Raw genomic sequence first — 13,208 nt, 5'->3', positions numbered from 1 at the left:
CCAGCCAATCACCATCCACGTCCCCTCCTGAGTGGCCAATCATCATCAACGCTTTTCTCCCGACCGGCCAATCACCACGCACGCCTTCCTCCTCACCAACCAATCGCCACCCACGCCACGCCCCACTCACTACGGAGAGAGGCGCGGCCAATCAGAAGCGCTCCGCGTGACGTCATCCGGGGGCGTGGCCGCGCTCGTGCAGCTGCGCGGGGCTCCTGCTGCGAGCGGCGAGCGCGTGGCTGCTGTCGCAGGACCATGTCGGGGCAGGCCCGGCCCGGGCGGCAGCACTGCTGCCCTCTCGCAGTCCTGGCCGCGCTGTGCCTGGGGCTGTGGGCCGCCTGCGCCCTGCACCCCGCGGGGGCCGCCGAGGCTCGCTGCGAAGGTGAGGCCGCCCCGCTTGCAGCAGCTGCTGACCCTCCGCCGCCCTGATTGGCTGACAGCGTGTGGCGTGTGTGCATGCAGTGACGTCACCGCCTGTGTCACCTCATGACGTCATATGTCCAGCGGCTCGCATTTTAGGGGCCACCCTGTTTGCAAAGCAGAGAACACACCTCCTCAGACTAGCAGCTGCACAATGGCTGACGCAGAACGGTTGTGGTTTCCTTGAACTAAACAAAAATCCATCCTTTGTTTGCTGCAGTGGTGTACAGATGCACGAGCGCATGAGGATTTGCACACTCGCTGATTTGATTGACGTGTCAACACACTTTTGAGACATCAGTTTGTGCAAAAGTGCACTGGTGTAAAGATGCACAAGTGCATGAGGATTTGCACACTTGCTGATTTGATTGACGTGTCAACACACTTTTGAGACATCAGTTTGTGCAAAAGTGCACTGGTGTAAAGATGCACAAGTGCATGAGGATTTGCACACCCACTCATTTGATTGACATGTCAACACACTTGGACTTGCACCAGCCCAGGGCACAGTTAGGATTGCACCCTGTTTTGCCAGATTCCCAGTCTAACCTCTGCCTAGAGAATTATGCCCACTTTCAGCTAATTAGCTCCCCTTCTTCCCCCAAACATGACCCTAGTTCTGCCTTGTAGTCCTGCTAGACCCCACCACCAGGGCAGCTCGCCTGTTCAATCTGCAGAGGCCCTTTCTCCTGCCAGCAGGTTTCCCACCACTACAGCAGGTCTTGGGGACAGCCTTGGTCCTCAGCAGGTCTTGGGGACAGCAGCCACACACCAAACTCCAGTGCCTCCAGCAGTCTCTGCCTCAGCAGTCTCCAAAGTGCTCCAAACACCATCAGCAGTTCCATAATTCCAGTTGTCCTCAGCAGTCCATCAGCCATTAGTTTCACAATCCAGCCTCCCCTTCCTCAAGCTTTCCTTCTGCTACCCACACCAAACTCTCCCTTCATCATGTGCTTTTATGCCTGAGGGCCCTATTGCCTTCAAGTGGTTGCAGCTGTTCAGCACACCCTGCTGAATGCCCAGGCCTTAATCCTTAAAGGGACCACTGCTGACACCACATCCTACCTCCTCGAGGGATCTTGCACATGTCCATTACACACACTCAGTTTACCAACCAGTACAATTTGCTGTACAAAATAATGTATTTAATTATTCATTATATGCCACCCTTCCAACAGAGATACTCAGGATAGAGCTGCACATAGTGAAACAATGCAATGATCAGAAAAAATAAAACATACTATCAAACATACAAAAGCAGAATAAAACCATGGTAAGAAGATATTACCAAAATGTTGAAATTATAGGAAATTAAAAAGAATTTGTCTGGCATTATTAGCATAGCTATAGAGGGGGCAGCACAGTAAGAATTGCAGGTGCCACCATGTGCTGTGTAAGTCCCACAAGCTGCCAGAGCCATTCTGAGCAGCATAACACAGTATCTATTAAATGAGATCTGCTGGTAACAGCGACTGCAATACTGTAGTCTCTCCTGTGGGTGGCGTAAAGGCACCACAAAATTACCATTTTACACATTTTATGTCAGGCTGTTGAGCAGCAGAGTGGAGACTGCAGCAGAGCTTATCAGGATAGGCTTGGATTTATGTTTTTATCAAATCATCAATAAAACATTATTTTATGTTGTTATCAAACATGGTGCTGCTGCTGATTTTGATTCCAGATGCTGCACCTAAAAGGCAGGCAGCCACTGTTTAAAACACATGATATATATACTCAAAAGATCAATTCAGTTGGGGAAAAACTTTCTCCAAAGTCCATTAGTTTATCCTAGCAAGGACAACAATGGTGCCTTAAAGACGGACAGATATATTGTGACCCAAGCTTTTGTGGGCCCACTATGTCTAATGTGGAAAGTAGACGATGGAAGGATGGATGTAAAGCAGTGGCATAGCTAGAGGGGTGCAAAGTACTATGTTTTTCAGGGAACCTCACCGCAGCATGCAAGTGGCCCTTCCCCCTCTCCTTCAGAGCCATGCCAGGCAGTGGAAGCAAAACAGAGGCGTATGCCTTCTGGGCATGTTTTAATAAAGTCCTTTACTCATCAATGTAAAATGTTGTTTAAAGTGTTCTTGTTTCTATACTTTTAAAGTTCCTAGTCCACTGTGCCATAATAATAATAATAATAATAATAATAATAATAATAATAATAATAATAATAATAATAATACAGGTATTTATATACCGCCTTTCTTGGTCATCAGATTTCTCCTCACACTTTATTCAAGGCGGTTTACAAAGGCAGGCTGTTCTAAATCCCCGTAGGGATTTTTTCAATTGAAAGGTTCTATCTTTCAAGAACCACAACATTTCAGATGGATCTTTCTGATCTGGTATCACATTCTGGCCTCCAGTTTCCTCCCACGCAAGCTGACAAGCAGCTCCTTCATCTCTCACATGGAGGGCAGCCAAGACGCTTCTTTGCTCACACCAAAGAGCAGGTGGAATAACTCGGCTCGGCTTGTCAGCTGCTTCAAGGTCTCACCATTCATGGTGCCGGTGGCCTCGAACTGGCGACCTGAGGATGTTCAGGCAAACGGAGGCTCTACCCTCGAGACCAGACCTCCTGTCCCGCCATGGCACACTGGTGTGCTGCGAATGGTCTTCAGGCATGCAAAGGGAGTTTGGGGGAGGGTCATTTATTAGTAGGGTCATTGAGGAATGTGACCCTCCCCCCCACCAACAGCATGGCATGCTTTGTCAATTTTCAAAACACTGATAGTGTGCCTTGCCAATTTTAGTGCATCTCAGTGTGCTGTGAGACAAAGAAGGTTGAAAATCACTGCACTAGAGATTTGGTCATTGCAAGTTCACAAGCCAGTAGGTGTGGATAGGACCAGATACATGCACAACAACACAGGAGTTTATTCCTGCTTGTAGAGACAATACCAACCATGACTTCAATGAAAATCAGAACTAAACTAATAGAATGCAGAAGAAAAAGTACCAAAAAACCAAAACCAACCATGACTTCTATGAAAATCAGAACAAAACTGATAGAATGCAGAAGAAAAAGTACCAAAAAAAGAACACTTTAAACAACATTTTACATTGCTGAGCAAAGGACTTTATTAAAATACATAATGAACGGAATTTCTCTGGAAAAGTTTTTGTCAATTGTAGCTGCTGCCGCTGCAAAAATGGTCAATTTCTTGGCTCTCACAGATCTCTTCAAACCCGCATTCCAGCATGAAAAGAGACTGAATGCACTGCTCCAGCTGGCTTGAACAAATGTTGAGGAAGAGTCTCCATTTTCTGCAGAACAGCAGACAGGCATTAAGGAATTGGCCAGAGGAATTAGTACCAGATATTCCCAAGTACTCCTGAGTCAATTTCTTCTTGTTCCACAATCTGGGAAGAGTGAACCTGCCTGATTATATATAACATGACAAGACCCATGTTTACAAGAAATAGAATCTTGGCCTGCTACAATATTCTTTTTAGCAGTGCAGCATCTCATTATTTTTATTCCCTTACTTCAAGGCATACAGGAGACACACATCCAACCATGCGTACTTGGTGTTAGATGCCTATCTGAAGAGCAAAGGGCTCTCCAGTGGTTCCAGTGGTTCTCACACTTTTATTATTATTAACATTATTATTAACAGTATTTATATACCACTTTTCAACTAAAGTTCACAAAGCGGTTTACAGAGAAAAATCAAATAACTAAATGGCTCCCTGTCCCAAAAGGGCTCACAATCTAAAAAGATGCAAATGAATTCTAGCAGTGCTAAAATACCACTTTTAGCACTGGGACCCACTTTTTAGAATCTGTCAGGACTCACTGGAAGTGATGTCATGACCAGAAGTGACATCATCAAGCAGGAAAATTTTTAACAATCCTAGGCTGTAATTCTACCCACACTTACCCAGGAGTAAGCCCCATTAACTGTCATTGTTAAAAGCATATACATAGTAGCCTGTTCAAAGTTCAGATCTGTAAACTTTTCCCCAAACGCAGTCACATACCATTGCAGCATCAAGACTAATATATTAAAAATAAAACGATGAAATGAATGGGGACCCACCTGAAATTGGGTTGCGACCCACCTAGTGGGTCCTGACCCACAGTTTGAGACTGGGCTAGACGATTAATGTGGCTAATTCCAAGACTGACTGCAACAGCCACAGACCCCCCCCCCCAGACCAAGAAGGTCACATTTTTGAGTAAAAGGCCATGGAACCACTTCTCCCGTCTTAACTGATCTACGAAATTCAGTGCTCCAGATTTGAACTGAGCTTGTTCACTTGTTAAATGGTAATGGAGATTTTACACCTTCAAAATTCCAGTGAGCTCTCCAGCCCTAAATCCAGTTGGAGCAACACATTTAAGAGATTATGACCCCAGTCCAGTGGTTCCCACATGGGGCACTGTGGGATGTTCCAGGTTGCCCCTCCTACTGGCTCTCCTGGGCACCACCATTTGGACCTCACAAAATCATACAAGATCCATGATAGTGGCACCTAAATCTCACAAGATTTTGGCACCTCTTTCTTGGATCTCTTGATATTTGGGCACTGCCATCTTGTGAGATCCAAGATGGCAGTGCCCCACTGACCAAGGAAGAAGAGGCTGTGGGGTTGCCATGACCTCCAATAAGAACAAAGAACATAAGAACAGCCCCACTGGATCAGGCCATAGGCCCATCTAGTCCAGCTTCCTGTATCTCACAGCGGCCCACCAAATGCCCCAGGGAGCACACCAGATAACAAGAGACCTCATCCTGGTGCCCTCCCTTGCATCTGGCCTTCTGACATAACCCATTTCTAAAATCAGGAGGTTGCGCATACACATCATGGCTTGTACCCCATAATGGATTTTTCCTCCAGGAACTTGTCCAATCCCCTTTTAAAGGCGTCTAGGCTAGACGCTATCACCACATCCTGTGGCAAGGAGTTCCACAGACCGACCACATGCTGAGTAAAGAAATATTTTCTTTTGTCTGTCCTAAACCACCCAACACTCAATTTTAGTGGATGTCCCCTGGTTCTGGTATTATGTGAGAGTGTAAAGAGCATCTCTGTCCATCCCCTGCATAATTTTGTATGTCTCAATCATGTCCCCCCTCAGGCGTCTCTTTTCTAGGCTGAAGAGGCCCAAACGCGGTAGCCTTTCCTCATAAGGAAGGTGCCCCAGCCCCATAATCATCTTAGTCGCTCTCTTTTGCACCTTTGCCATTTCCACTATATCCTTCTTGAGATGTGGCGACCAGAACTGGACACAATACTCCAGGTGTGGCCTTACCATAGATTTGTACAATGGCATTATAATACTAGTTGTTTTGTTCTCAATACCCTTCCTAATGATCCCAAGCATAGAATTGGCCTTCTTCACTGCCGCCGCACATTGGGTCGACACTTTCATCGACCTGTCCGCCACCACCCCAAGATCTCTCTCCTGATCTGTCACAGACAGCTCAGAACCCATCAGCCTATATTTAAAGTTTTGATTTTTTGCCAATACATTTGGAAACTTAGACACTTCTCTTGGCTCCTGAGTTAGGGGAAAACAACTTTTTTAAAGAAGGCTTCACACACTTCCAAATGGGTGCCACACCCTCAACTGGGCTATGAAGCGAAGGCAAAACCCAGTAGAGGTCATTAACAACAGAGGACCTCCTGATTGAATCACCCCACCTAGGAGTTCCATAGGATTCTATGAGGGGAACTATATAACCCTTTGACTTTACAGCAGCGATTTTCAACCAGTGTGCCATGGCACACAGGTGTGCAGAAGGAGTTTGGGGGAGGGTCATTTATTTGTAGGGCCATTGGGAGATGTGAGCACCCACCGGCAACATGATGTGCCTTGTCAATTGTCCAAAAACCAATGAAGCACCCTGACAATTTGTGCACCTTGTCAGTGTGTTGTGAGATGGAAAAAGTTGAAAATCTCTGCTTTGGACCCGTGTGTTCTTTGGTCTTCATTCCCCATTCATTTGTTTGTTCTCAACTTGCTGTTTGCCCACTACTCACTATTCACATTGGCTTTTGTGAATCATTCTGTTTTACACATGCATGTTGTATGTTTTTCAGTTTTTGAATTTCTTGTTTTCTTATTACAGTATGCCAAGATTTTTTGGAGAGATTTTACATTTCTTTAAAAGAAAAACATTCTGATTTCTCCATGGCGTCTATAGAGGATGAGCTAGTCAGGAGTTGCATGAATACGAGAGGAAAAGAAAACCGTTTGGTATGACACTCTCTCTCTCTCTCTCTCTCTCTCTCTCTCTCTCTCTCTCTCTCTCTCAGTGGTGTAGCTAGAGAGGGTGCAGAACACTAAGTTTTGCAGGGAGCCTCACCACAGCATGCAAGCAGCCCCTCCCCTTCAAAACCATTCTGGATGGGGATCAAAACATTCACCTCCGTTTTGCTCCCCCAACCAGAATGGCTCCAAATGGGAGGGGCCACTTGCATGCTACAGAGTCAGCAAAACCTAGTGATTTGCACCCCCTGGCAGCTGTGACGGCTTCGGTGGGTGGGGGGGATCTTTGCAAGCCTAATCACCAACACTGAATTAATGTTCACGGTCTCCCCTGTTTTCCTATAGTGCTATTACATTGGGGCCACAAGTGATGCTGCTAGCAAGATCATTGCCGAGGTCAGCCGCCCCATGAGTGCTCATGTTCCTGTGCCTAAGATCTGTGAGAAGCTGAAGAAAATAGACGCTCAAATCTGTGAGCTCAGATACGGTATGACGGAGTCCTTGCACAGGGCAAATGAGTGGGCTGGCAATTCAGGGCAATTTGGGATTCATTGTTATAAATTCAAGGTGCTGGTTTTGAACCTAAACCAGGGGTACCTTCAGGAACTCCACTCCCATACAGTTTGGCTGATCCCCTAAGGTCATCTGGCGAGGCCCTGCTAAGAGTTCTACTGCCATCCAGGGTAAAGGGATGGCAGTGAGAAACAGGGCCCTCTCTGCTGTGGCACAGCATCTCTGGAACATGCTTCCAGAGGATCTTGACTCAGCTCCCTCTGTGGAGCAGTTCTGACGAGACTTTAAAAAGACGTATTTGCCACCTAGCTTTTCAGGGGGGAGGGTATGGGCTTAACGTTGCATTATATGGGTATTTTATATTTGTATCCATTTATAATTTCTGTTTTTTGATGTTGTTGTGAGCCACCTCGGGTTTGGTAAACAAACAAATAAGAAATCTCATTGGCTCATGCATCGTGACCACGACACATCTAAGAACCAATAAGGGGTGGCAGTCGTAGCTTCTATCCATGATGGATCTCATCTTGCGGTAGTCATTTCCCATGAGCTTTAGGTCTGTATGTCATATACTAAAAAAAATGCACTGCTGAAACAGAGACGCCTGCGTTGGCTCGGTCATGTCGTGAGAATGAATGATGGGCGGATCTCCTCTATGGAGAACTCGTGCAAGGAAAGCGCCCTACAGGTAGACCACAGCTGCGATACAAGGACATCTGCAAGAGGGATCTGAAGGCCTTAGGGATGGACCTCAACAGGTGGGAAACCCTGGCCTCTGAGCAGCCTGCTTGGAGGCAGGCTGTGCAGCATGGCCTTTCCCAGTTTGAAGAGACACTTTGCCAACAGTCTGAGGCTAAGAGGCAAAGAAGGAAGGCCCACAGCCAGGGAGACAGACCAGGGACAGACTGCACCTGCTCCCAGTGTGGAAGGAATTGTCACTCCTGGATTGGCCTTTTCAGCCACACTAGACGCTGTTCCAGAACCACCTTTCAGAGCGCGATACCAGAGTCTTTCGAGACTGAAGATTGCCAATACTAAAATGTTGTTCTTTGTGTTTTCATTGTTTATAACTCTTGCAAGTCATATTCTAGTCATGGATTTGATTTTAACCTTTAAGGAGTAGTAGCCATATTTTTTCCCCTTTTACTGAAAGATTACTATGACTTGCCACTTCCCTACTTTTAAATTACTGGGGGCCAAATCCTATGCAATTTTCCAGTGCCGGTGCTGCTGTGCCAATGGGGCATGTGCTGCATCCTGTGGTGGAGAGGCAGTCACAGAGGCCTCCTCAAGATAAGAGAACATTTGTTTCCTTGCCTTGGGACTGCATTGCGGCTACACCGGTGCTGGAAAGTTGGATAGGATTGGGCCCTGGATCACTGTAAGAACCATTGGAATTAGACTTGGAAGATCCAGGTTCAAATCCCCACTCAGCCACTAAACTTTCTAGGTGACCTGGGGCCAGTCACTCAGCCTTGCCTACCTCACAGGGTTGTTGTGAGGTCAAAAGGAGGGGGAGGAGGCATGTCCAGCATACTGGGCTCCTTGGAGGAAGGGTGGGATAAAAATGTAAAAAATAAATAAGTACTGCAATGCATTTACATTGAGTAGATATTAACTGCAACCCAAATAACCTGGAGTTCACTTTTCCTTGTCAAGTTTCATCATCACATTTGGTATCGTTCATTAGTGTCAAAACTGGTGTTTTCAGTACGTCCAAAGATGGGAAAACAAGCTGTCTCAGCAGCTCAGGCAGGTCGTTCCGATTTTGGCATGTTAACAAGGCAGTTTTTTTGCTGGAAATAAAATGGCTGCTGGCCAGTTTCTCAGGGCTGTCATCACCTCTGGGCGTTGGTGATTTGGGACGTTGAGTTCTGCTAATATAACACCTCAAGGACTTAGCCTGTTCACAGAAAATTAATTTTGTAAGGAAAGAAAATTCTGCGTAGATTCCAGGCCACAAAAAAAGGTGAAGAAGTTGTGAACCTACAAAAATTTGGGTCTTTTGCAGAGTTTTCCTCTAAAAATTCTACTTGACAGGAGTCGTGGCCCCAGTCTTGGCTCTCCTCTCTCTCTCACTCTGTGTGTGTGCGTGCGCATGAAGGAGAGAGAGAGAGAGAGAGAGAGAGAGAGAGAGAGAGAGAGGGTACATGTGCTTGTAAACGTACATTGATCCTTACTTGTTCACATTTTTCCCATGTCCGAGTGTTCCCTTGAGCTATATTAGGTGTGCAGTCCACCCTTTTTATCTGCAGGGGATCCCTTCAGGTATGCAAATCTGCAAGTCCAATTAATCTGTGCAGGTTGATCAGGCCCAGGAAGGGAGGATAGGATATGGGCATGAGGTACCACCAATCCCAATCCCGCCTGGGCCCTATCCACCCATCCTGTCCTGTTACCACCCTCTGCCCACTGTGTCCCACCCCATCCCCACCCTCACCCTACCCTTGCACCAGACTTACCTGCTCCAGCAGGTGTCCTTCACTCCACCAGCACGTGCAGGATGGCTCCAGCCGTGCTGCCTACTGATGCTGCCGCAAAGCACTTTACAACACTTTTGCTGCCGTGCCTGCTGACAGAACACGCATTCTGCCTGCGCATCTTTTAGTCAAGATTGGGCCGATAGACGCATACAATGGAGGATAGCTACCACCAACACACGTGCTCCTTGTGAGATTCTACAGGCATCTGGCTGGCCAACGCTGGAGACCATCTGTCATATGCACTAGCATGTTCAGTGGGAAAATAATCTTTTTGGAATCATGAGCTTTTTGGGAAAACAGTCCCATAACAAACAGTCCCATAACAAAAAAACCAAAATAAATAAATAAATAAAGTATATGTCTCAAACTGCTACTTTTTTGCAGAAAGACAACTTGATTTAACGTCGGTGGACCTTTCTAAGATGAAAGTGTCTGAGCTGAAGAAGATTCTGGACAGCTGGGGAGAAGTGTGCCGAGCATGCGTGGAGAAAACAAACTTTGTGGACTTGATTAAGGAGCTTGCACCCAAACATACAGCTGCCCCTTCGAGAACTGATCTGTGATGGTGCCTTCCCTAAGCACATACCTGCTTACTAGATAATGTCACATTTCTGAACAGAAACAAGCAAGGGATGATGATCCAACTTAAGTAGCAAGAAGAGTTTGAAGAGTTCATCAGTGGCATAGCTAGAGGGGGTGCAAAGCACTAAGTTTTGCAGGGAGTCTCACCGCAGTGTGCAAACGGCCCTCCCACTTCCCTTTGAGCCAGGCTCCATTTTGCTCCCCTGCCCGGAATGGCTCCAAATGGGAGGGGAAGGGGCCGCTTGCACAGGGGGGTGAGGCTCCCCGCAAACTTTATGCTTTGCACCACTGACTTTAAGCTCAGGGTCCCCTTTGGAGCTTTTGTGATAAAGTATAATAGACACACAAATTAGAAGCATTTGCATGATAGATAAGCTCAACATCAAGAGTTTCCGCGTTAAAAAATTTAGAAATAATGGCTCAGACCCCAGACTCAGAAATATGGACTTCAAATGAAGGTCATCATCAAAAGTGGCAAAAATTCATGAATTTTTTAAATATACAGTTAATTTAATTTCTCAGGGCACAACTTCACATTATCCTGTCAAATGTTTCAATTTTATTTAGGCATAATTCTTGCCCCAGCTTTATTGGCGTGCTCAAGGGTTTGACAGTATTGTTGTGGCACAACCAGTTGCAATAAATGAATGCACAATTTTAGCAACCATTAGAATCTTATTTATTTATTTAAAGTTATTTATTCTGCCCTTGAAAGGGTCCGTGGTCCAGCTTACAAAAAGAAACAACTAACAGAATTTTTTTTTAAAAGGCATTAATCAATAATCATTCAATTACTAATGAAAACAAAATCTCCCTATGATAGGTTATCCTCTGCACCAGTGGTCTTCAAGCTTTTTGTGCCAAGACCCTCCTCCCAAATAAATAATTAAGACAGGGGACCCAAATCCCACCCTACTCCTGGGACCCAATCCACCCACAACCACCCCTAATGTCACCCATCCCCTGCTCCTGCTCACCCCGTTTCCCCTTTCTCTTGTGTCTTCACAACAGCCCTGCGGGGCAACAGCCTGAGCAGAACTGACCTTAGGCGCTGTGGGGCAAGACAGTGAGAAGAGGCTGTGCGAGATTATATCAAGAACTCTTTTGGTAAGACAGTACTATGGTTGGATTGGATCCAAGCTCTCTCTTGCACAAGCTTTGAAAGGTTGCTGTGGCCCGCCAAACGAGGCTTCACAATCCCATTAGGGTCACAACCCCCCCCACACACACACACTCCAGTTTTTAAATTTTTTAATCGAGACAAGAGAGCTATCATCAGACGATGTTTGGTTAGCAAGACAGTTTGTTGGGTTTCGCATTTAGTTTAACAACACTTTAGTCCATCACAGACGGACTTGCATAGTGTAGCTTGGAGCACAATTCCACCACAGACTGCATGTTCTGTTGCCAATACCCTGCTGCAGTCATCAGGAGCTAATCTCCTTTTTTCTCATGCATCCCAGGCTGCCATGCCACAATGGCAGCTGGCAAAAGTCCAGAGGTGCTTTATGCCCCTCCGTGTCACGTGACGAGAAGAGAACACCCATTGTCCACCTACAGTGGGACTTGGTGGTAAAGAAGGAAGCTGTGAAACAGTAAGTAGTGTTAGGAGCCATTCAGCCATAAAGAGAGACTGTGTCAAGAGGACAAGGCTCAGTTCAGCCTCCTGCTCAACACGGGTGTTCTGGGCCATTGTGAGCTGGATGCAGAGTGAATTTACAGGCCCTTATGGAGGGATGTGTATGGGCTTTGTGCAACCAGGAACTCCAGCAGAGAAGAGCATTTCTGTGCCATGATTACAATTGGCCTTCTCAGAAAATAATACGTTGCCGTGGATCACGGGAAGCTTCATCACTGTTGCTACTGTTCGTGCTTGTTCTTGACCATTAGAAAGTTACAGGCAGGAGTCCCCAAGAGGAAAGTGCATTGGAGACGTCTTGTGTTTTCTGTAAAATTAAACCCAGGGAACCGGGCAAGCACCCAATGGACAATGCTAGGAATAGACGTGATAGATGAGCTTCCTGCAGCCTGATTCGGAGTGAATCTGCCCAATTAAAGTAGGATCAAATCATAGATGACACTAGAAAGATCGTTATTAGTTTTACTTTTTTTTTTTACACCAAAGTAGCAGTTGTGCAGGAAGATCAGAGTAGGTACCCCAATGCATGAGTATAGGCTACTTTACTTTGATTCTCTTGCTGCAATTTTGATGGAAACTGCCTCCCTAGAAGCCATTATTGCTCTTGGAAAGGAAGTTCCCAATGAACAAGTTTGTTACCTTGCCCTTAATGGCAGGGGTTTCCAAAGTGTGTCGTGACACCCTAGTTGGCAACCTTCAGTCTTGAAAGACTCTGGTATCGTGCTCTGAATGGTGGTTCTGGAACAGCGTCTAGTGTGGCTGAAAAGGCCGATTCAGGAGTGACAATCCCTTCCACACTGGGAGCAAGTGCAGTCTGTCCCTGGTCTGTCTCCCTGGCTATGGGCCTTCTTTCTTTGCCTCTTTGCCTCAGTCTGTTGGCCAAGTGTCTCTTCAAACTGGGAAAGGCCATGCTGCACAGCCTGCCTCCAAGCGGGCCACTCAGAGGCCAGGGTTTCCCCAAGGGCAGCCATTTTCAACCACTGTGCCGTGGCACACTGGTGTGCTGCGAATGGTCCCCAGGTGTGCCGCAGGAGTTTGGTGGAGGGTCATTTATTAATAGGACCATTGGGGATATGAGCCCCCCCACCACCAACAGCAAGGTGTGCCTTGTCAATTGACCAAAAACTGATGGTGTGCCTTGATAATTTTAGTACTTTGTCAGTGTGACCAAAAAGGTTGAAAATCACTGTCCTAGGGTGTCACGGTGCACTCACAGGGGAGCCACAGGATGTCCCTGGTGTTCCTTCCTACCTATTTGTCCAGACGCCACCGTCTTGGATCTCACAAAATTTTGTGAGATTCAAGATGGCAGTGCCCAACTCTCACAAGAGTCAGGTGCCACCAG

At 46.5% G+C, this 13,208-nt stretch overlaps 1 protein-coding gene across 1 annotated transcript; it reads left to right on the top strand.

Annotated features, from left to right (window-relative positions):
• Nucleotides 1–173: 173 nt before the first annotated feature.
• Nucleotides 174–10,891, top strand: CDNF (cerebral dopamine neurotrophic factor). Its single transcript, XM_066634092.1, has 4 exons — nucleotides 174–382; nucleotides 6,507–6,634; nucleotides 6,992–7,133; nucleotides 10,027–10,891. The coding sequence occupies exons 1-4, from the start codon at nucleotides 256–258 to the stop codon at nucleotides 10,203–10,205; spliced, it is 576 nt and encodes a 191-aa protein (XP_066490189.1). The 5' UTR covers nucleotides 174–255; the 3' UTR covers nucleotides 10,206–10,891.
• Nucleotides 10,892–13,208: the final 2,317 nt, after the last annotated feature.

The sequence above is a fragment of the Tiliqua scincoides genome, chromosome 7 (genome assembly GCF_035046505.1).
Source record: "Tiliqua scincoides isolate rTilSci1 chromosome 7, rTilSci1.hap2, whole genome shotgun sequence".
NCBI lineage: Eukaryota > Metazoa > Chordata > Lepidosauria > Squamata > Scincidae > Tiliqua > Tiliqua scincoides.
This window is presented reverse-complemented; position numbering and strand designations above follow the sequence as displayed.

Coding starts and splice junctions, on each gene's coding strand:
- CDNF (XM_066634092.1), top strand. CDS start 256: ATGTCGGGGCAGGCCCGGCCCGGGCGGCAGCACTGCTGCCCTCTCGCA. Junction 6,635..6,991: donor GAGGAAAAGAAAACCGTTTG/GTATGACACTCT, acceptor GTTTTCCTATAG/TGCTATTACATTGGGGCCAC. Junction 7,134..10,026: donor AATCTGTGAGCTCAGATACG/GTATGACGGAGT, acceptor ACTTTTTTGCAG/AAAGACAACTTGATTTAACG.